This window comes from Streptopelia decaocto, assembly GCF_964273445.1.
Source record: "Streptopelia decaocto genome assembly, chromosome: 6".
NCBI lineage: Eukaryota > Metazoa > Chordata > Aves > Columbiformes > Columbidae > Streptopelia > Streptopelia decaocto.
In genome coordinates this window covers 56,361,008-56,383,475 of record NC_138660.1, presented here as the reverse complement: position 1 = coordinate 56,383,475, position 22,468 = coordinate 56,361,008, and the positions used below count along the sequence as shown (strand labels likewise).

Sequence of the window (22,468 nt, the reverse complement as noted above, 5' to 3'; positions counted from 1 at the left end):
AGACCCACCCTTCTGTTCTTACTCAGATATCCCAAAGCCTTCCCTGATAAAAGCAACCCATGCATAGCCCCCAAACTACTGATTTGATGGAGGTGAAAAAATGACAGTCCTGGGTAAACCAGCTGCCATTGCAACCTACTACAGCAATGTGGTTTCAACAGCTACTTACACATGAACGACTTGGTTGCCTAGGGATGGAATTGCACCAACTGACTTTATGAGATGGCCAACCACATACACAATGGAGAGGTAGATGATTGTCCTGTAAGGAAAGCAAACAGCAGTGACTGAAGGTGCTGAGTGATGTATGATCTGAACACTGAGTGTGCCTGTGCTTCCTGTTATGGCAGCTCTACTTGGCAGACACACAAGAAACTGTTTTGTTCAAACCACTGGTATAGCAGGCAGATATAACTCTTTTGTGTCAGAGTGCATTGGAAGGAAAAGGTGGGCAAACGGGGTTCAGACTTAGGAGGCATAGCCCCTGCATTCTTTGTAGAGATTGCTGAGCAGAATAAACTGAAAATGTTCCGGTGTTGTCACATGTGAAAGGCTGCAAATAGAAGAGTAATCTTCAGGTCCAGCTCAGTTCCCAGGTTACTAATAACTGGCATTTTCTATCATGCACTTAAGTGAGTCCCTTGACGAGAACACATCTATAGGGACTGTTGCCCATATTCAATGCACGTGACTAACACATCTGAACCAGGAGTGTGGTTTCCCCATTACAAGTCTGTTTTAGATCCCAAGTACCTCTGAAGGACTGAGCGCATCTATCTACCTCCAATATCTTGGTGAGGGGGAAAAAGAAACCTGATTAAGAGGATCAGACTCTTGTGTGTATTCTATTCCTTCAACATCTTCAGGATTAAGATATGTCCATGTATTTACATGCAGACTAGACACACACAGAGGGAATGGAAGGACTTCTTAGGACAGAGGCACTGAAAGAAGTCCTATGAGCTTTCAGTATGGAAACGATCCTCTACACATCCAAACCCTGGTTTCAAAAGCTAATTGAGAACCACATCAGATGATTCCTAAAAGCCCCTCTAATCTGTTATTCTGTCCGCAGTATTGGTCAAGGTCCAGCTACTACTTCAAGAGCTACCTCCCATTAAGTTATGGGGGTTCACAGTATCACAGTATATTTGGGATTGGAAGGGACCTCAAAAGATCATCTAGTCCAATCCCCCTGCTGGAGCAGGAACGCCTAGGTGAGGTCGCACAGGAACATGTCCAGGTGGGTTTTGAATGTCTCCAGAGAAGGAGACTCCACAACCCCCCTGGGCAGCCTGTTCCAGTGTCTGTCACCCTTACCGAGAAGAAGTTTTTTCTCAAATTTAAGTGGAACCTCTTGTGTTCCAGCTTGATCCCATTACCCCTTGTCCTATCATTGTTTGCCACCAAGAAGAGCCTGGCTCCATCCTTATAGCACTCACCCTTTATATATTTATAAACATTAATAAGGTCACCCCTCAGTCTCCTCTTCTCCAAACTAAAGAGACCCAGCTCCCTCAGCATTTCTTCATAAGGGAGGTGCTCCACTCCCTTAATCATCTTCGTTGCCCTACGCTGAACCCTCTCCCTTACTCCAGGGAAAGTCTCCTACCTAATGCACAGAAGTCTGCCTAAGAGTTTACCTTCTCACATCATGCAGCAAGACAAATATCCTCTAATACCAATGAACATTGCTAGGTGACCTTAAATAACAAAGTTAATAAATTGCCACTGTTATTTTTGTCATTCAAGGGGACGAAAGAATGACTACAATTGAGCACAAGGAAAAAATAACATTGATATCTCCTTAAGAACTTTCTGCTAGGAAGGCATATGGCAACTGCTTTTTTGTCATTGAGATTCTTCTGCCAGATGTGCTTAGTTCTAGAGAGAAGAGTTCAGCTGCATTTCATCACTCTGAGAGCCAAGACTCCTCAGACAAGAAACAAACAGTGCCAAGCAAAGAAAGTCTTATCCAGCTGCTCACCACCATACTGGGGCACATGATGGCCCCACAACTTATCAGTAGAAGGGAAGAGTGTCCAACTTTGTCAGGGAATGTTTACCTGGTTGTGTACTGAGGGAGATGATTTGAGTGAATCCAGGTTTCTCTGGTGTGCTCACACATTCCTTATGCTGTGAAAGCATAAATAACTATAACGTAGTTAGTGACATTTCATCTGAAACTGTGAAATGTAGAGGATGACACTGCTTCCTCACCCTCTTTGAATCCTTCTCAGAAGCAGGTCTTGGCAAATTGAGGGTCAGTCGCCCTACACCTCAGCTTCCTCAAGGTACGTAGGGAAGGACAGTGGAGGAAAAGTGTGCTTGTGACATTTAATTTGTTCCAACTTTGTTGCCTATTGGCCCTTGGGTGAAGAGGAGCACAGAACAACATGAGCAAACAGATCAGCTGTTCATCTGTTAACAGAGAGGAGCTGACCGTCACAAGTGTGTCTCTGCTGCACTCCAAGCTAGCTCAAAACTGGGAGCACACACAGCACTGCCCTTGCACAGGCTGCATGGTGCAGATGTACGCTGTCTGAATTAGAGAGTTGTCTTCACTTACTTGTATTTCCCCAGCCATGAGTCTGCCATGATGGCTCCAATGACAGGTGTGAAATAACATAGTGCAGAAAAGGCATGGTACACAGCGGTGGAGAGATTCTCATCCCAGTGGAAGAAGCTTAAGAAATACAATGTCAGGACAGCTAAAAGGAAACAAACAAATCACATAAGATGATTAATGTGTATCTCTGCAGGTAAGCAGGAAACCACATCACAGCGGTGAAAAAACCACTGATTTGTCTAGCAGCTATGAGCGCTGTCATGGAAAGATCTGTGCTTTCAGACCTCTTCCTCATAATCCCTTATAGACAAAAAGTTAAAATGAGATATATGAGTATCAGACATTCTTTGCTCATAAAAATTTATGTTTAGCTGGAAAATATCTTTTCTAGCTTATCTTACCGTAACCTGTAGTTCTGTTTATGCACATTTTCTATTTTTAAATTAGGTGCCTGTACAATTCAGTTTCCATACACACTGATTGCATACAGCTATGAAAGATGTCACACAATGGAAAGCCAGTTTTGAGACAAAGAATCATATAAAAATTTAGACAGGAAGGTACATTTGGAGATCTCTAGTCCCAGCTTCTGCTCAGAGCAGCTGTAGCATCAGTGCTAGAACACACTACTCATGCCTGCATCCCAAAATACTAATTTACTTTGAAAAACAGCCAAGACCACATACAGCACAGTATTGGGACACCAGGCCAGTGTGTGTAGAAAAAAAACAAGGATGGGAAAGTCACTGCCCAGACACAGGCCACATACCTCTCATGCCATAGTAGGAGAAGCGCTCACAGAACTCATTCACCACAATGAAGGCAATGCTTAGAGGATAGTTGGAACCACAGAGTTTCTGCAGGAGACAAAAAAGAATGTATCAGCTTTTTGGAAGCCTTCACACCAGCAACATATCCCCGTAGTACCTGGGCAGTAGAGAGGAGTCCACTTCAAAAAGCAGATGCCCACTGCTGCTTGACTGGGCTGTGGGTTGGACTCAAAGGAGGGATGGGACCCCACACATAACTTGCTTTGGTTAAGGCTCCCAAGTGAATCAGCCCAGCTGATATGGGACCAGTAAGGACCACCATGGGGACTAGTGGGCTGTCAGCAGCCCACCACACTCGCACCTCCAGGAATTCTAGTGGAAGGCTCCCACCACCTCTCTGCTGCAATGCAAAAACTTGCCAAGATGAAAAAACACCTTTGAATGCCATTTGTCCCACACTTCACATAAAGCTGCTACTCTGCCCCAAAACTGCTCCACCTCCTAGTACCAGAGTCTGCCTCAGCATCTGGTAGACCCCAGGGAGCTGCTTCCTCCTGCATGACAACCGCCCTCAATCTTTGCACCACACTCACACCGAATTGTGCCACCGCTTTCACTGAAGAGCATCAACCCTGTGTCCAGCCCTCCACCAGGCATGGCATCCATTTCATATTCCAAGAACACTAGCACAGTTATGGATAATTCAATTTATTAATCAAATCAAAAATTTATTAAATGAAACAGCGAGGGGACTGTCAAACCTGTCTGAGTGTGGCCACTCTTTCACTGAATCTTGACTTTACTCCAGCTAAAATCAGCAGTTTCCAAGTGAAATACAAGGCTCTTAAACTGATGAGTCTTGGCATGACCTTGCACGGGCCTCCGTCCTTCTTGCTACCCTACTGCGGTCCAAGCTAAGCAGCTTCCAGCTGCTTGGCTCTACTGCCTCACAACACGGAAAGCAGATTTTCACAGCACTGCCTGACCTCTGCCAATTAGTAGGAAAGGGCTGTGCTGGCCATTCACTTGGTGAGGGATAAAGGGGGAGTTTGATATTAACAGCTGCATTTATATTTGTGGTTCTAAACAGCCATGGTACAGGCCAGTGAAGTTAGATGGACTCTTTGCATGCATTTCTGTGCTTCATGTCGGAAATAATGAATTCCTGTATTTCTTCCCAGAGTCCCAAATGCAAATACAGATACCAAAATAGATGTGTTTACTCAGGTTTATTTCACCACCAAAAGAACTGAGCTTATTTGGATTCCCAAAGCAATGGCATCAAGTTTGGAGGAGTCTAGCTGAATGATGCTGTCTTGCTCAACATTATACAAAAGCAACAAAAGAGAGTCGCTGTCCAGAGAGGAAAAAAAAACAAAGAAACAAAAACACACCACACAAATGCTTTCCATTATTTAAACCAGCATCTCCAAAGAAAAAATGTTTTTGTCCTTTTTAATATATATTTTTCTGTCACGATTTATGGGATGGCTTTTTATTAAGAAACCCTTGGCCTCTTTGCTTTGCCAGAGTAGATATATAATTATCCATTTCATTATTATTTACTCTGAAACAATCATTGTCAGACAGAGTGGGCTCCCTCAGAAACCACAATGTGGACTCTTGCTTTTAGACTAGCCTAAAAATGGTGGCATATATACCCTGTTTCCCTGAAAATAAGACACAGTCATATTAATTTTTGCTCTGAAACTTATTACTTTTTTACGTGTATAGCTGCCTGGACACTATTTAAATTGACTTTTTTAATGAACTATAACTATGGTTTGTTTTTGCACTAGGGCTTATATTTTGGACCATCCTCAAAAATCCTGAAAAATCATGCTAGGGCTTATTTTTGGGGTAGGTGTTATTTTGAGGGAAACAGGGTAAGCTGTAAATGCTCAAACACAGAGATATATGCACACATATCTTTCTCCAACAACTTTTTAAAAAAACATAAGATGCAAGTTATATTTCCTGTGGGTTCTTGGAGGCATTTTCTGAATTGGGAAGTAAAATTGTATAACAGGGATATTCTTTTTCCTCTCTTTCACAGACCTCGCTATCAGCACTCATGAGATTTAATAACATTTGATGGAGATGCAGAGTGCGACTGCTCAAAGCCAGGCGGCCAGGTGTCGGGAGCCCTGCTACCTGAACTCACCCCTCCGCACCCGATGCGCAAGCCCTGCTGGATTTAACTGCAGCAGTTTAAAGCGTCACATGCTACACTGCAACCTGCAGGGAAAGAAAATCTGGCAGTGACCCATTTCATCCACTACTGCTCCGGGATGGGCACCTCCTGCAGACAAGCAGGGAAAGGAGAGGGGGAGGTGGTGGCTTCCCAGCTAAACCTCCCCAAGTGCCTGAGCCAGCACCCTGAGTAAGTGCTTACAAACATAGAGCAGCCACTTGCAAGCAGGGGTGCTTCCATCTGGCTTGTACATCATGAGATGGCACCAGCACACGCAGAAGCCCTCATGCATTCTCTCTGCGATATCACTGACCTGCCTGGGGCCTGCCTGGACATCCAAAAGCAGGCAGCTTTCATCCATGCGGACAGCCAGATGCAGTTTGCTCGCTTTCACAGGGGTGGACCTTGCTCAGCATAGAGCCCCAGCAAAAGGAAAGAGGCTAAGCCTGGATTCATGAGCGCACAGATAGTCTGTTGTGCTTAGCTACCGCTGTAAGCCTGGGATCTGTGGGATTATGGAGCTCTTAAGGACACTGTGGAAGTTTATAGACTCTGTCTTTGAAAAAAGACAGGTCATTTAAAGTGCCAGCTACAGGAGGCATTTTTTTACCTCTCCTTGCTGACAAATACTAATATTTCCCAGGAGACCCAGATGTCCAATAGTTAATGTCTGCACAGTACTTAAAACTGAGTGAATTAATTGGCTTGCTAATGACATGACTGAGCTTTAAGAGCAAGTATTACCATACTGTCCTGCAAATCAAAGCAGGTGCTATAAAAGCCCTGTTCTCCCTCAAGTCACTACAGTGTACAGGTTTAGAGGTCAAGCACTCAACCAGAATTAGCCTGAAAACCCACACAAACATCAAAGCTGCAAGGCAGCAAAGCATTCACCTGAGTCTGGCTTTAAACCAGAGCTAAAGATGTAAACCTGGGGCTCTGGCACTACAGCCGGTCTCTGTGACACACATCAGCGGCCTGTCCTCAGTCCCTGTCCTTTCTTCTGCTCCGCAGCAGCTGGGGACACTTTCCTGGTGGGTCTCATCAAACTAAGCAAATGCACAGGTCAGCTCCCTCCCTCCCATGCACAACAGCCCCCTCCACTTCAAAGAGGCAAGTTCTTTCCCACAAGGAAAGTAGTGTTCAGGAAAAAGGCAGTAATCAAAACCTTACCCATTTTCCCAAACATTCAGAGTTAATTTTTTTCCCTTCAAGCTGCACTTTCTTAACATAATCAGGTTAGTGAAGGGATTTTTTGCCTTGAGTTGTTAATGCTTATTTCAACCCTCTGCAAGAAAGGGTGTTTGTCTCTAGCCAGAGCACAACAGAGGAAAGAACAGAGAGATCTTGAAATGTTCAGAGTAAGCTAAGCAGAAAAGAAAGAAAAGGAGAGCAGCCGTAACACTCACCGGGGATTTTTTCTGAACAGGAAAATCTCCTTTTGGGGAATCATCTCCTGCAGAAATAAAAGTGAACAAAGTTTCCTTCGATTCGTTTCTCTGAAAAGCGTTCATCTCCCCTCTCGCCTTGTCTCCCACCATGCTATGTGGCTGTGGTGAGTTGACTGGGAAGATTTCCAAACTCAGGCATGAAGTTTGATTCAGTTTGAGTTAACCCTAATTGAGCACATTTGTGCAGCCAGGGCAGAAAGGGGAGGGAGATGCTACCAGGAAAAACAACTCCAGAGTTCAAGCAGTCAGGGAACACAGCCTAAATCATTCACAGGTTGGGCTGTCAGCACGTCGTGGCACAAACCTCCTCTTTGCTTGGCATGTCCCCAGCTATCCTACGTGCACCAGCCCAGCACAGCCCTGTATGCTGAACACATGTGAGCTGAATAAAAATCCCAGGTCTCAGATACCCCTAGAGCCTGCGGATTTAGGAGCAGAGCACGCATCTCCCTCCTGCTGTGGTAATGACAGGTTTATTCTGCAGGGATCTCCTTCCACTCCAAAGACACACATTCATCCCAAGCCATAACAAGTAAAACGCTCATCACACCCAGACCCTGGACATTGGATGTCATGAATCAGCACTGTGTTTAATCATTTCTTTGCTACCCCAGGAGTGAAGTGACCCCAGGTTCATTCCCACATCAGCTCCCTGGAATGACCTTGCCTTTTCCTAAGGGAGAGTTTAATCTGGAGGGTACAGCCAGCACCCAGGAGTGGCCCCAAGCCCCGTCTCTACTTCCTGTTATCCAAAATGCCACCTCAGGGCTCCTTATGTGGCAAATGCATCCTACGCTCTGCTGGGAGCCCCGGGTTCCCCTCACAGCTACGTGAGCTCAGCTCCCTGCAGGTCCCCTGTTGTCCCTCCTTCCATACCCTTCCCATAGAGAAGTTCTTCATCAGTATTCCTCCAGTGCCAGCTGCAGTTACAGAGCAAAATTCACAACCTTCCCATAAGCCATCCTCAATGGCTGTGGCTCTGCAGTATTCCCAGAGCAGTGCAGGGGATTTTTTTCTTCCCCTTACGTTTAACTTCTTTAAAAGACAAACAGTTCAAAAAATTTTCCCAAATATTTCTCCTTTCACTTATCAGCAAAAATACAAACTACACCCACAATCCGCAGTTGATACAAGGAGTCCCCATAAACCACGGGTATCAAACTCATTTTCACTGGGCGCCACATCAGCCTCGTGGTTGCCTTTAAAGGGCTGACATAATTTTAGTAACTACTAATACTGTAACTTCCTACATGTATACAGTCCTAAAATTACTTTTGGCCCTTAATATGGCTTCAGTTACTGCTAGCAAGACATGGAGAACACCTAGATAAGGGATTCAGATGTGACAGTGCACAGATGAAGCACAGTTACTCTCCACATTCCCTCATGTGCTTTGGCATGGCTTCCCCTGAAGATCTCCCGGGATCCTGTTTCACTCCTGCTAACTGAGCAGCTAAACATGAAGCCCAAACATCAGATGAGGCCAGGAAGGCCTACCCATTTTGCATTCCTGTCTTCTTCTACAGCAGTGGCAAAGCAACAGTCTGGTACCTCCCCTGCGGTGTCACAGACCATAGAATCATAGAATGTCCTGAGCTGGACGGGACCCACAAGGATCATTGAGTCCAACTCCTGTCCCTGCATGTGACAACCCCACAGTTCACACCATGTGTCTGAGGGTGTTGTCCAGTCTCTTCTTGAACACTGTCAGGCTTGGGGCCGTGACACCTCCCTGTTCCAGCGCTCCAGCACCCTCTGGGTGAAGAACCTTTTCCTCATGTCCAACCTAAACCTCCCTTGGCACACCTTCCTGCCATTCCCTCAGGTTCTGTCATTGGTTACTCCTCATCTTCATTAGACCAGCTCCTCATCTTCAGCCCTCCCCACGTTTTGCACACCAACATGACCTTGTTTTTCACCTGGGTCACTTCTCACGTGCCATCAACAGTCTCCAGGGAACTGGGGTTTGTCAAACCCATTTCATGGGCAAGAGTGACCCAAAAGTGTAACCAACACTGGGAGCAGGGCAAGGGACAAGGCTTGTGTACATTGTTCCTGTCTCCTGCACACCAGGTCTGCATGTACTCATGTCCTACAAGTCTGACCCTGCACTACAGGCAGCAGGAATATTTCTGAGCCCTCTGGGGATCTCTCTCACCACCCCAAGTATTCCAGAAAACTACCAGTAGAAACCTGCTGTATTCTGCCATGCACAGGCAAGTGGAGTGAAAGGAGCAAAGTCATTAAAAGAGTAATACCAAAGGAAGACAGAAAAGGTTTTACCATCCCCTGTGCAGGGCTCCCACATTGCTGCAGTGTGATGCCTCAATATTTTCAGCATCCTACAGCTATATTTCCTGTGTGTATACAGCTGCATGTGTCACAAGATAAATGATTTTGATTTTTTTTTTTAATACTAGCGTGAAAAACCATATCAGTCAGTGGGATTAACATGCTACTTGTCAAATACACTGCAGAGATGTTTATCCCATTAAGTGCCAGAAGGTTTTTTGAAACACAAAGGGAGAAAAGGAATTCAAATATCTGGTAATAAATAGTAACTCATGGCAAACAGCAAGAATGAGTTGGAGAGAATAAATCTGAAAGCACCTCAGATATAAATGAATTCAGAATAAGACTTGATAGGAGGAGACCTGTGCGGTTGTGCTGAAAATCAGGAAATTACCACAAATGGAAATAAGGTGGCATTTCTGAAGACAAGTAAAAACAAACAGATCAAGCGTAGAGCGATAGAAGCTGCAAAGCTAAGGCACAAAATGAATTACAGCTAGCAGGGGGACACAAAAGGCAATAAGAAAAGGTGTTAGAAATGCTGTCAATATTGGAGAAAGAGGAAGGAAAATGAAAGTCTGTTATTTAAACTAGAAAACGAGCAAACAAAAGCTCATCCAGAGAGGCCAGAAAAGTTGTGTCCTTTTTGTTTGTCTCCACTAAAAAAAACTAAATTGCAACAAGATACATAACACCATTAAAATAAACCACTATGAATACTGGTGAAATGAGACAAAAACCGCTTAAAGAATATTTGGGTACCTCAAATGTGCTCAAATCATTAGTGCCTGATGAAGTTCACCTTCAAGTGGTGAATGTAGTTTTTGAACCACTTCCCTTGTGAAGGACAGAAGCAGGACAAGTATCACCACTGCCTTTAAAAGGCAGGTTAGGACAACTCAGGCACGTTCCTCCATAGCCAGAGAGATATTTGATCAGATAATCCCTTCTAATCATGAAAAGGAGAATAAGGATTACAAAACAGACATTTTGGATTGGAAAAAAATGTTTTCAAACCAGAGTTTTATTCTTTGGTGATAGCATAAGTGGTGTAACAGCTAGAGCAGCTGTGGATGTGATATCCTAACTCTAATGTCTCTGATGTCTCACAAGGAAAAGAGGGTCCAACTGAAATACCCATATAGTGGGCACCTGGGAAATCCCTCTCAGCTACCAATGGTCTTCCACCAGATTAGGAGGGCATGAAGCACACAGGTCCTCAGCTTTTCCATGAGCAAAGAGAACATCAGCCCAGCCAGCATACTGATCATATTTGTGTTCAAAACCAGGAGGAAGCAAGCCTGGGGGAGAACAGGGTACGAACTCAAAATGATGTTGCTAAATGGGAGAAATCACTCTGCGGCTGGAATGAAAAAGATGAAATTCCGGGAAGAAGACTACCAAATGCTACGCCTACCCATTGACGGGAAAAGAAGCCACAGAGACCAACTGTTCTCCATTTTCATTGAGGATGAGCAAAATAAGTGACTTCATTTTCAATAAAGAATTTTGGGGGCTGCTTTTGGATAAAATCCCTTTCAGCAAGGATGACAGAGCCCTGGAACAGAGGTGCCACAGCTGGGGCTGAAGGGTTCTGACAGTCCCTAATGTCCGTTATACCAGAACATATAGAGACAGGCTAAGTAGCGGTCCTTTCCCAGAGCAGGCAGATGGATGAGGTACCCTCCCAAATTTCTAAGAAAATCACATTTGAAACAACTTCAACTGGTAAGCGTGAAAGCAAGGACTCCTTTCTGTAAAATTTCTTCTTTTCTGAGTTATGCTTCATGCAAGTGGGGAATTTGTGGGATAATTCATGCTTAAACATAATATTCAGCTACCAGATGTCTTCCAGAGCCAGAAGTTCCCATGAATACATTTTTCTCTTACTTTCAGTCCAGCATTTAATTTTTTCTGGTTCCCAAATCCACAGGAAGACAATCTGCATTTTCCCTTTGCATTTACAGTCCTCAGATTCTCACTGCTTCCTGCTGCAGTACTGTGTACATTAATCTGTTTATACTCTACTGATCTCTTCATTTTTATCTGCATTCTTCTTGTGGTACAATCCCTTCCTTATTTTCAGCTCAGCCACACTGGTGTCTTACTAATGAGTCATATTTTGAATTCATATACACTGGTCAAACGTTTAGCCCTTTGATGATATGTGTTTCTCTCCTCTTTCTCTCTTTCCAAGATAAGGTTATAAGCAGCTAGATTAACGTGTGCCAGCAACACTTTGGGCTTAATGACCTGGCCCTGGATGGACAACATAACCTCTCCAGGTGTCTTCTGGCTTATTTTCTCCAATTCTTTTATTACAGGAAAGAGCAAGGCTTAACTGATTTAGGCAGATCAAGACTGGTTTCCATTGTCTGCAGACTTCTCTCAAGTGTCAAAATAAGAAAATGATGTATCAAATCACTTGAACAACCAGGAAAATATGCCAGAAGTCTTCAGACCTGCATCTCTGCTCTGTTCACCAGCCCTTACAGACTCAAAATTATAAAGGTATTTAGATTAATACCACTAACAATATCAAGTACCTAGTGTGTATTTAAGAGCCTGTCATCTGGCCGCTGTCAACGTGCAACAACCAGGAAAAAGTTCTCATCCCTCCTGGTGCCTTTTTTGGCACTCAGTTTCTTCTACTATTAGCAAGAAGAAGTATTTAAAAGTTCTCTCACCAGCCTGGGCTTCCCTCGCAGCCTGCAGTACGTCGTCCCCCTCCGCCATGCCTCCTGCGCATGGGGCGACCTCAGCTCTGCTGCGCCTGAAGACGAACCCTGTTGAGCAATCCTGGCTCGCTCTCGCCCTGCTGTTAATGTTTCACTTCACAACAGCGGTCCTTTGGTCACCAATAAAATAGTTCAACTTTCATTTATTTTTTGATCTTGAAGTCAAACTGAAGTCATCTCTGCTCAGCTCCCAGATGTCACAAGGAATCTGCCTTTCTCCTCGAACTCAGCCTCTAAGGCTGCGTGGCATCTTTCATGGATGTTCACAATCAATCACTTTGCACCGCAGCTACGCAGTCTTTCAGTAAAAACACTACTTCTGGATGAGAATGGGACTGGACCCATGACTAGACAGGATCTACAACTGAGCATAAATCCAAACTTTTGATACCATACACCAGCTACAGAGCTGGCCTTAAATACACACATCTTTTAGTAGTTCAGGTTGCGAGGACAAAGGGTTTCATCACCTTGTGACAGACTGGCTTCAGTTCCTGGTTCTTCACCTGTCACACAGGAATGCAGAGGTAACATTGACATGCTGTCCTCCTAGACCCTATTTCACTGTAAAGCCATGAGCTGCCTGAAGGAGAATCAACATTTTTGCTACCACATTTCTACTGTTTATTTCTTCCTGCTTTTCAACCGTAACCTCCTCTAAACTACTGTGACTTCCTTTCAGAGAGGCTCTAAGACATCTCCTCTGCAGGCGAAAGCCCCAGATATTTTCTGCAGCTACAGAAATGGCTCACAGTAAAATTCTGTATGTTTAGCAGTAGAGCAAAGCAGGGTTTCCATCACCACACGTCATGGCCTTGGAGCCACCCACACCCTTCCCCTCTTCACTGCACTGAAATTCCAGTCCCACCTGCTTCATGGCCCCATCTCTCTTATCATCTCCTCAATACATAAAATATATTCAAGGCTACAAACAGATAGGTAGTTCCTAATGAACTCTGTTATTGGTTGAACAAGATTGACCCAAAGGAACTGGGCAGGAGGACTAGAAAGATGCACTGGGGAAAGATTAAGAAACATTCAAACTTTACAGTGAAGAGAAACACGCAGCAATAGCTACTTGTGTGTATAATAGCAAGCAGCCTAAGCTGACCACAGACCAAATTCCAAAATGAAATGAGGAATAAATTCCTACAGGTGTTGAGTCATTTGGCAGAGCAATGAGGAATGCAAAGGCTGAAGTGAAAGGAAGACAGCACAAAAAAACCTCATGAGAAGACAATGGTAAATTGTAAATGGTTTGTGAAAGGAAGATTGAAGCAAAACTTTAATTATGACTACAAAAGAGCAGGCTATTCATACAAGATATATTAAAGTAAAGATAGATGGTAAGAGGGATTTAAATCCCGAATGTAGGATGTATGATGTTAGTCATATTATAAGAAGATGTACCACGGATAAGTACAAAGCACAGTATGGCAAAGCTAGCAGTCTGAGACTCTGGGTAACCACTGTGAAAAACAAGTAGGAAAGAAGCATGAGCACTGAAGGCCAGACAATGCAACAGAGAAGAAAAGCTGGAGGGAGAATAGTTGTTGGGAAGAATAAAAAGCTTTACGTGGTAATGCTTGTGATTTCTGTTAGAAGATTAGGAGAAAAAAAATAAAAAAAAAAAAAGTAGGAAAGGGCTTTTCTTTCTGAACAACTTTTTAAGAGACCGTCATAGCATTGAAAAATTAGGATTTTTCTCTTTATTGGAGGAAATGTCCAAGAAAAACACGGGGGAAGCTAGAGCTTATCAGCTGAGGCAAGAAATGAAGAAAACTCAGCACAAATAAAATACAAGCACAAATTTAAATTATCTTCCAGGCTCTCAAGATGGGAGGATCACAAAACAACTGCAAAAAAAAAAAAAAAAAAGTGGAAATTGGCTCCAGAGTAAGACTTGTGGCCTCATGGAACAGATCACTGATTAACCATAAATGAATACCAAGGAAGCTATATATTGCATAGAAAAATCAGGAATAGTTTAAGTCTTCAGGCTGTCAGTAAGGAGACAGGCTAAGTGACCTCTTGAATTCCTTTCCAGATATTTCCTCCTCCAGTTCTAATCAGCTCTTGATGCTGTCAGATAAGGTACCATGTCCTGACTCAGAACTGACCTGTTTCAGTAAGCTCAAGACATAGAGAAATGAACGTCCAGGTGCCCCAGGCAGTCTGGACCCATGGGAACACATCCAGTCCCTGGGATGTTTCTATGTTCTGCCCTTCCCACTTGGCTTTTGTTTCCCCTTTATACAGTGATCTAAAGCATTTTAGGAATGCCAACTGCTTCTTAGAGACAGACCCTAGTTAAAACAATAGCCAGTTTTGCTGTTCAGATACGTATCTAAAGTCAGCAACAAAGAGAGTACCCTGAAAAAAACAAATCAAGAAAAGGAGAGCCAAGGCAGGTACAGGGGAATGTGAGCTGTTTCTAACACACTAGTCAGTGCTGTTTGACTTGCAAGGGTGTAAGAGATCAATTCTGAACCTCTTTTTTTATGCCCTTAACAAAAAAGTTGTGCTAGTCCCTCAGACACCCAACACCACAGCTCTCTGGGTCAGGCATAACACAGGCTCTCTGTCCAAAACCTCTGACTAACAGAGAAAGTCTGGAAAATGAAGAATCTGAAGGTTTACCCGGTCCACTTGCCTGGAGCTGAGGCTGGGTTGTCCCCTTCATGGAGTAAGAAGGTGGGAGGTCCCTGCAGCTGGAAGAAAGATGGATGTGCTGTGGTAGGGCTTTGGAAAAGCACTTGAGGACCGTTTGGTGTCTCAGAAACATTTTCTCCCTGGTGTTATCAGAAGCAGGATCTTACAGAGTGCCTTTCAGGTGCAGGTCTTGGGGCATTTCACTGGGAAGATATCAGTATCTCCATTTCAGAGACAAGCAAAAGAGGGAAAAACCATGCCGACGAAGGCAGACTCCACTGAAACCTCTCACACGCCAGCCCAGCAGTCTATCCATTAAGGAGCCCTGCCTGTAGAATCATCACAGCAGAGAAAAAACAGCTACTGATATTTATTCTGTCGTAGGCTCTGAGGGATAGCTCAGCTGCTGGAGACATGGCAGCTTGCAGCAGCCTTGGGTCTGGAGGAACGTTGAAAGACAGTTGCATCCAGCGTACAAGCCATCCCTTGGGTGCATTGCCCTCCTCTCCATGCCTGTTTCCAGCCTCTGGGACAGAGACTGCCTTGAGAATTCCCCTTTTTGCACTGGCCCCTCAGCTGGCCAGCAGCTCCTTTCTGGTGATGAGTCCTGCACGCTGTCCCACCCGGCTCTGGAGTAAAAAGCTGCTTTTACTCACTGCTAGCCTCTCTGTCAGTAAGGGGCAGCTGACAATGAGAACACAGGAATCCCATAACCAGCCAGCTCACAGGGATGCCCAGTGCCGGGGGCGGCATCTATTCAGTAGTGAAGGAGATGGCTGTGCTGCAGGATCCCGACGTTCAGTGCTGTGCTACTTGTCAGGTGCCTTGAGCACATATTTCAGGTTCCCCAGCCTTAACTCTACTGGCCATAAAAAAAACACAAGCAAGCAGCACTAATCTCCTGTACATCTGGGGAAAATGGTTTCATTCATTAATCCAGCTACAGGACTAGCAGAATCTCATGGAAGGCATTAATTACAACTTTCCCAATTTTTTCCATACACGCACGGTGAACAGCCTGATTGTTTTATTCTTTGTGAGCTCCTCTGTGTCAGGAGACATAACACACTGCACAATTTCAAATCTTTGCCATCACAGAAAGGGTATTCTCACCATATCCCAGCACTCCCCTGATTTTTTGCCTACAGCTTAAATTAGATTGCAACTGTGTAATCAGTGTTTCATCAGGGCAAACTGCCAGGGACAGAGAACATGTAAATCCCTAAAATACCTCCGTTCTGATAAAAGATTAAAACAACAACAAAAACAACCAGAAAACAAACAAACCACAAAAAATAAGGAAAAAGAAAATTAAAAAAAAAAAAAAGAAAAAAAAAAGCACAATCCAACAAACTGTAGATTTAATCGAGAGAGATCTCAGCTCTCTGACAGTGACCCTTCCAGATGCAAGCACGGGTAGATATGATATGACCTCCTGCATTCTAGGGACTGTCATTTCCACCAAGATGTTAATCAGATCCTCCCAGGCCAGCTCTGTCCATGGCCACACCAGTGGCCAGTCAGATCAGGGGCTCATCCAAGATTCATTAACTCTGGTTCCCTGCATTTTCATAATGAGCTCGCAGTGCCATCCATTCTTTTCGGCTTTTCCCTGCAGCGACCAAGGGGATCAACCCGCTAACGTGGTAAGTGCGAGTAGCTCTCACCAGCTCCAGTGCGCAATGCAGTCATGTGGGTTTTCCCTGCATCAGGTCCCGAAGGGACAGGCACAAAACTAGAGACCTTTCTTGCACCCCCTGCCTTTTTTTTTTTAAAGGTTGCTCTAAACCTACAGCCTTTGGGTCTCCAGGGATCGCGACACTTTGTAGTACAATTAATTTTGTCCTGTCCCTCCTTTGCCAAGGACAGCACTCCTGGCAAACTCCCTCTGAGTGTGACAGGGATTCGTGTAGGAAGAAGAATTAATCTGTGCCTCTTCCTCCTTATTGTAATGCCCCCAAAGACGTTCATTTCTCCTAGGTGCTGAGTAGCCTCTGATCCACCTGACATCAGTGGGACCAGGGGTGTTTGGCCCTTCTCAGATGCTGCCCCCACAGCACATGTTAACTTCCCTCTACTCAACATGCCTTTCTCCCACAAATAACCTCTTCCATCTCGGCAGCTGCACTGGAGCGCATCTTCTGGCTGCGATCGAAAACTGAATCAGCCACTTGCTTCTGTCCTCAGCCCATTACCTTCCTCCTGGGATTTTGCATAAGAGAGCACATTGGTACTTCGTGACAGAGAAGTCTATTAGTATCAACCTTTATTAACTTAAAAAAAACCACCAAACAACTATGCCAAAGACACACACACAAAAAAAAAAACACAAAACAACCCCCCCCCCCCCAAAATAAAACAACAACAAAAAACCACAAAACACCCTACAATCACCTTTTTCATGACCTCCAGCTATGCCTAGGCCACATGAGAAGATCTAGCCAGGCCACTCCTTTAAGACACAGAGGGCCACTCAGGAGGTATATATTCAATTGACTTCAAGGAACCTCAGCAACTTGCAAGATATTTGTTTATAGAAATAATCGCTCTCAGAAGCAAAGTGTACATGGCGTTATTTCTCCATGTCTCATTCTTTTTTACCTCTAACAATAGATCACTAAGGAGACCCAACAGGGAATGCCTTAGCATTGTACTTATCTACAAATATTTATTTGCTGTATAAACTCAGATTAATATTCATTCTCTCTGAAATAAAGACAGCTAGAAATAATTTGAGGAGATAAAACCAGTTTTCAGCATTCCTGACACTTCCCATTGTTAACAAACAGACAATCTTACAACAGTGAAGTCAGAGGAATTCTTCTCTTATGCTAGATCTGATTGACTAGACATGACAGATGGTGTTTTCAATACTTTCTATCTTTATGCCATTCTAAAAGAGGCCTCATCTAATGCAGCCCAGGCTATGTTTTGAGTCTTAAACTCTCAGATAAGCAAACCCTGTTTCATCAGGTTAATGGATCCTTACTCGATTCAGGAAAGCAATTTTCCTTAATGTTATTCTAATCAAGTACTCGGAACAAAAATTGTCCTGGCTGATTGACTGACAGCAATGGGTAAATCTTTCTACTAAGGACTATATTTATTTTCAAAGAGGGAAAACAAGTGATGATGATGATTATTATTAGAGAACCAATTCTATCCTGTATTCAGTGACTTCTCTAATACTAGTTTTTACTGCAGTCACAGAATTAAAGATAAAAGTTAGTACCAGTCTTCCTCTCAGTAGTTTTATTAAATAACAGGCAGTAAAGTAAAATTAGAGAGAGAGACAGGCAGATGATCTGCTGTCTATTGATGCCCCCTCAATTAACTGCCCTATGGTAAGAGCCCCTGACCCTAATCAACACAAACCCCCTCAAACACAGGCTCCCTCCAACTTGTCTTCCTGCATCAGCCCCAAATTGAGGGCTGTCAGCCCAAGGAACTTTGCCACCAGGCTGGGAAGAAGTGACAAGGGATTATCCACCTTCTAAAAGAAACGCTCTGAAGGAAAATTGGTGCCTTGAGGATGCTCCCTGCAAGTCCCATCTCCAGCAGAGCATCTGGGTCCACAAGCAGAGTTTGGTGCTGCAGCTACTCAGGAGCACAGGGACAGCCCACACAGAGACAGGGATTATCAAGCCTTGCTGCCTTAGCTCTTGGTTGACTCAAGTCACTCCAGACGGAAACGCTGCCAGCTGTGGGGCTGTCCAGACTACTTGAAGAAGCAGATGGGAATCTCCAACCACTCTTATCCTTTCCCACCTACTGCAACACTGGCCCAGCAAATGAGCTGGTGTAAGGGTAAAGATAAAAAGCAACCGTCCTAATGCTGTGCAGAAAACCAGCCACAGAAACAAGAACAAGACCCACAGCTCCTAAATTATCATTCAGTCAGTACTTTTACTTCTCAACACACATATTACCCCCCATGCAGCCTCACAGGCAGGATTAGCAGCCCTGATGCCCCAAACATTCAGTACTGGATTACCTCCTCCAGAAATCTGACCCCCAGGAGCCTCAGCTGGAGTTTACAGGGCAAGCAAAGTGAGCTACTTAACACAAGAAAACGTTCTTCACCATTTTCTGAGCAGCTGAACTGTTGCCCTAACAGCTCTGCTGAAGTTATTGATGCCTCAAATGAAACTATCATTCTCAATTATTTTTATCTACCAGACACCAGATTTTTTAGGGTTTAGTCAGGCAAAGTATTACATTGTAATATCAAGGCAAGCATCTTTAAAACAGTGATTATTCTGCAGGAACAATAAAGATGCTGGGGAATACATTAACTCTTTAATTCCTCAGACGGATTAAAAGGCAAGGATACATTGCCAAGCTATGATACAAGAAACATAGAAATCTATATTCCCTTCCTCTTTATAATAGAAACCAGCCCTTCAAACATTCTCCAGTTGTGCTCATAAGCAAAAAAAACCCAATCAAACAGCAAAGATATCAGGATTCCCTGTCTACTCAGAACTCACAGTATTTGTATTCAAGGGCAACATACATTGAGGGCAGCATGACAAATACAACCAGGAGAGCTGCAAGATGACGAGAAACAGCCAGAGACCAAGCAACTCTTATACATGCTGTAATTACATTCCCACAGCACTGCTGTGCTACACACAAACCTGAAGGAAAACTACTGGTCCCTTTGCCGTAAGGCTAAGGCTTCACCCCTGAAGAGCATTCAACAAACCCCACAGTGACACTGCCCAAATAGACTCATGGGACATGTTGCTTTCTAAACTCACCATCACCACCCAAATACAGCTCAGCTGGGTCCACAGGCATATCTCATTCAATTAATTATCCCATAATTACTTGGTGAAGACTCAAACTTCATTAACTCACATTCTTCCTCATCTCAATCTGAGTTCTTCCCATGCTTGATTCTACAGATATTTTACCTTTCTATTTTGAAATATTCTTAAGATACAGAGGGGTATGAAAAGTTTTATCTGTGTCTTGAAGCAGTGGCTGCAACTTTACGCTTAGCTTAGACTGAGGTTGGGATTTGGGTACACAGGAGGAACCCAGGAACAGGGGATGACATTTCAAAAGAAGATAGGGCACAGTCTTACAAGATCAGTCATTGTTGCTGTGTTGGAGAACTCATTTTGAGGCAAAATCTTCTGATAGAATTTGATTTTTCTTCTAAAGCCTTCTGGCCTCCCCTGGATTGGAGAGAGGACATAGTTGGGTCTAGGCTTGGATACCAGGTTAAAAATTTGTGTTTGAATCAGAGGCTCCTAAATCAAAGTCAGAAAGCATGGCTGAGCTCAGACTCAAGGATTAAAAATTCCCAAGCTTTCTCAAGTGTCTCTGTTTTGGGAGCTCCGGTGTGGCCCGTCACATTTAAAACACACAGCTGCTTCAGGAGAGGCAGCCTTTTAAAATAGTGCTCTCCTCGAATATTGTTACAGGATTGATTGCAGACACCTTTGGGCTCAGTGCAAGCACCACTGGAAATTGTTCAGACAGGGGATCAATAAAGGAGCATGACTTAAAAAACATGTTACTTGTGGAGACAGCTTCCAGAAACAGCCTGAAACTGTCCCACAGTTAAACAATCCCAGAAGAAGCAGACATCCGTCCTTGTTAATTACTGCTGGGAAACAGGGCATCAGAGCCACAGGAGGAAAAGCCAACCTTGATTCTCACCAGGTCTCATCTGCCTCACCATTTTTTTTTAAATAAGCAACATATGGTGGACAGAACTTGTCCCTGGGCCTGATGCAAACCCCCATAAACTGGATTAATATAAGCAAAATTCACACCCATGCAGTTTCCTGTGTCTGGGAATAGCTGACTCCAGCTGCCTTGGAGAGAACCACAAAGAGGCTCAGCAGCTATCAGGCAAGTTGCTCCAGCAGGTTTCTCATTGCCTTTATTGAGTGGTGGGTCAGATCCCACACACAGGAGTGTCTGTGATCAATGAACCCCTGATTTGGTGGTTCTGCCCAAGGGTTTATTCATGGTTAATCCAAACCAACCTGACCCATGAAACTGGCTGGAAATCTCATCAGAACAGACTTTGCGTAGAGATTTCTGGCACTTTTGCTTTCAACATTGGCTGAAAATACAGCAAAAAAGAGACTCCAGCCTCCTTGGAGTTATTTTGTTAGATCTGGAGATGCGTGATTAATTCACAAAAAACAATAGTAGCTTGCTCATTTTCTGCCTTTTGCTTTTATCCCCCTGTGAACAGAAGTGTTTTTTCTTAGGTTTATTTGTTTTTCAGAACTAGTTGTCAAGCAGCTTCTGCAAACAATTTCAGGTACTTCGACAGCACTAGTGATCTGCAATATAAGCAGGCACAACAGGACACATCAGTTATATTGTACACTTCAGAGTTTTTCACCTGAATGAACATACATCTTAGAAACAGGTTCACGGTGCACATTTGCACAACTCTCATTCTGAAGCTCTTTCATGGATTTTTTGGATGATTGCCCCAAACAGCCCCCTCCCACAAACATTCCTCACACAACGTCTGTCTGCTCAAGCGCTCCCAGCCAGGGAACGCGGAAAGAACAGGAATACAATCAAAGCACATTACTTACGGAAATATTTGCAGCAAGTCTCAAAGAAATGCATCGGAGGAGTGTCCTCAGATGGAGGGATTTCCATGGAGGAAGCAGTGAAGTGGTCAAAGACAAAAAAAAAAGAACGATATGAACTGTTTATTCTTCAGGATGTGTCTGAGGTGAATGCAGGGAATGAATATAAGATCATTTCTTCTTGTACCCACAGCAGCACTTGTATACTATGGTGATGTACAGAGAACAAATAGCAAAATAAGCTCTTGGCCTCACAGTAACATTGTGCTGTTTGTTGTTCCTGAAGGCTTTCAGTTAATCTTCATCTGTGGTTTTGGCCAGAGAAATGTACTGGTGAACCTCCCCTCTCCAATTTCTGTATGCAAACTTAAAGCTTCTTGAGGATTCATTAACTCTTTAATTCATCAGTCATGTACTTCGGAGGAGTCTTCTGTATTTTCTGTACCACTCAGTCCTTTTATAAGTGCAGAGTTATTGGTGGGGTCTCTTTCCAACTTGCACACACTCCAGAGCAGGGGTCCTGTAGAAACAGCTGGTCCTACAATGAGGATAGACAGCTAAAACAGGGATCGTGTTATGGTAGCTTGGCCAGACCTGGTCTATCTAAGCCCGAGAGCTTCCTCCTTTTTCACATTCCCTACTGGGGAATGGAAAGTAACTCAAAGGATTTGGATGTATCAAGCCAAATTACCAAAAGTCATCAGCAATCAGAACTGATACCATATGTTTTCAAGAGTCCATACTCAGCTTCATGCCTACCAAATGACTACCAAACACTTCTCAGGCACCCCCACTTTCTACATATGCAAGAATCACTTTGCCACTGAAATGCAGCTTGCAGCAAACTAGTTGCAAGCCAAGCAGGTAGAGCCTGGTAGGCAAAATAACCTGGGTTCTTGAATTGTCCAAGAGAGGAAAAAAGTCTTCAATTTCTTCAGCCTTGCCTGCGTAATCTGCTGTAAAACTGAAATTTGGTTGGTATGCTACAGAAGGACAGAGCCTAATACAGCTGGCCAGGCACCTACGCCCCCATCTCCAGAGCACCTGAGCATCTCAAAGGCACAAGCAGCTCCCTCGCAGTTCAGGCACAGGACTCCAGACAATGCAATTTTTTCAGCCCCAGTGCTCAGGTTGCTAAACAACCTGTGGCATTTTAGTTGTCAAATAGGGTTGACTGAGAAGCATTCTACTGATCATTTTAGAGGAGATAAACCTGGCACTCAGGATGTT

At 44.0% G+C, this 22,468-nt stretch overlaps 1 protein-coding gene across 2 annotated transcripts in view; it reads right to left on the bottom strand.

The window, feature by feature from the left end:
- The window catches only part of SLC15A2 (solute carrier family 15 member 2), a gene marked incomplete at its 5' end in the record, with an annotated part of 53,478 nt that extends 32,012 nt beyond the window's left edge, over positions 1–21,466 (bottom strand). The window contains 5 exons of one of the 2 annotated variants that reach the window (XM_082055491.1): positions 170–262; positions 2,570–2,711; positions 3,339–3,426; positions 6,943–6,989; positions 21,242–21,466. In XM_082055491.1, the coding sequence (XP_081911617.1) occupies positions 170–262; positions 2,570–2,711; positions 3,339–3,426; positions 6,943–6,989; positions 21,242–21,308 (437 nt within the window). Of the gene's footprint in view, positions 1–169; positions 263–2,569; positions 2,712–3,338; positions 3,427–6,942; positions 7,075–21,241 lie in introns of those variants that run through there. The other variant, XM_082055490.1, reaches the window with a different exon arrangement.
- Positions 21,467–22,468: the final 1,002 nt, after the last annotated feature.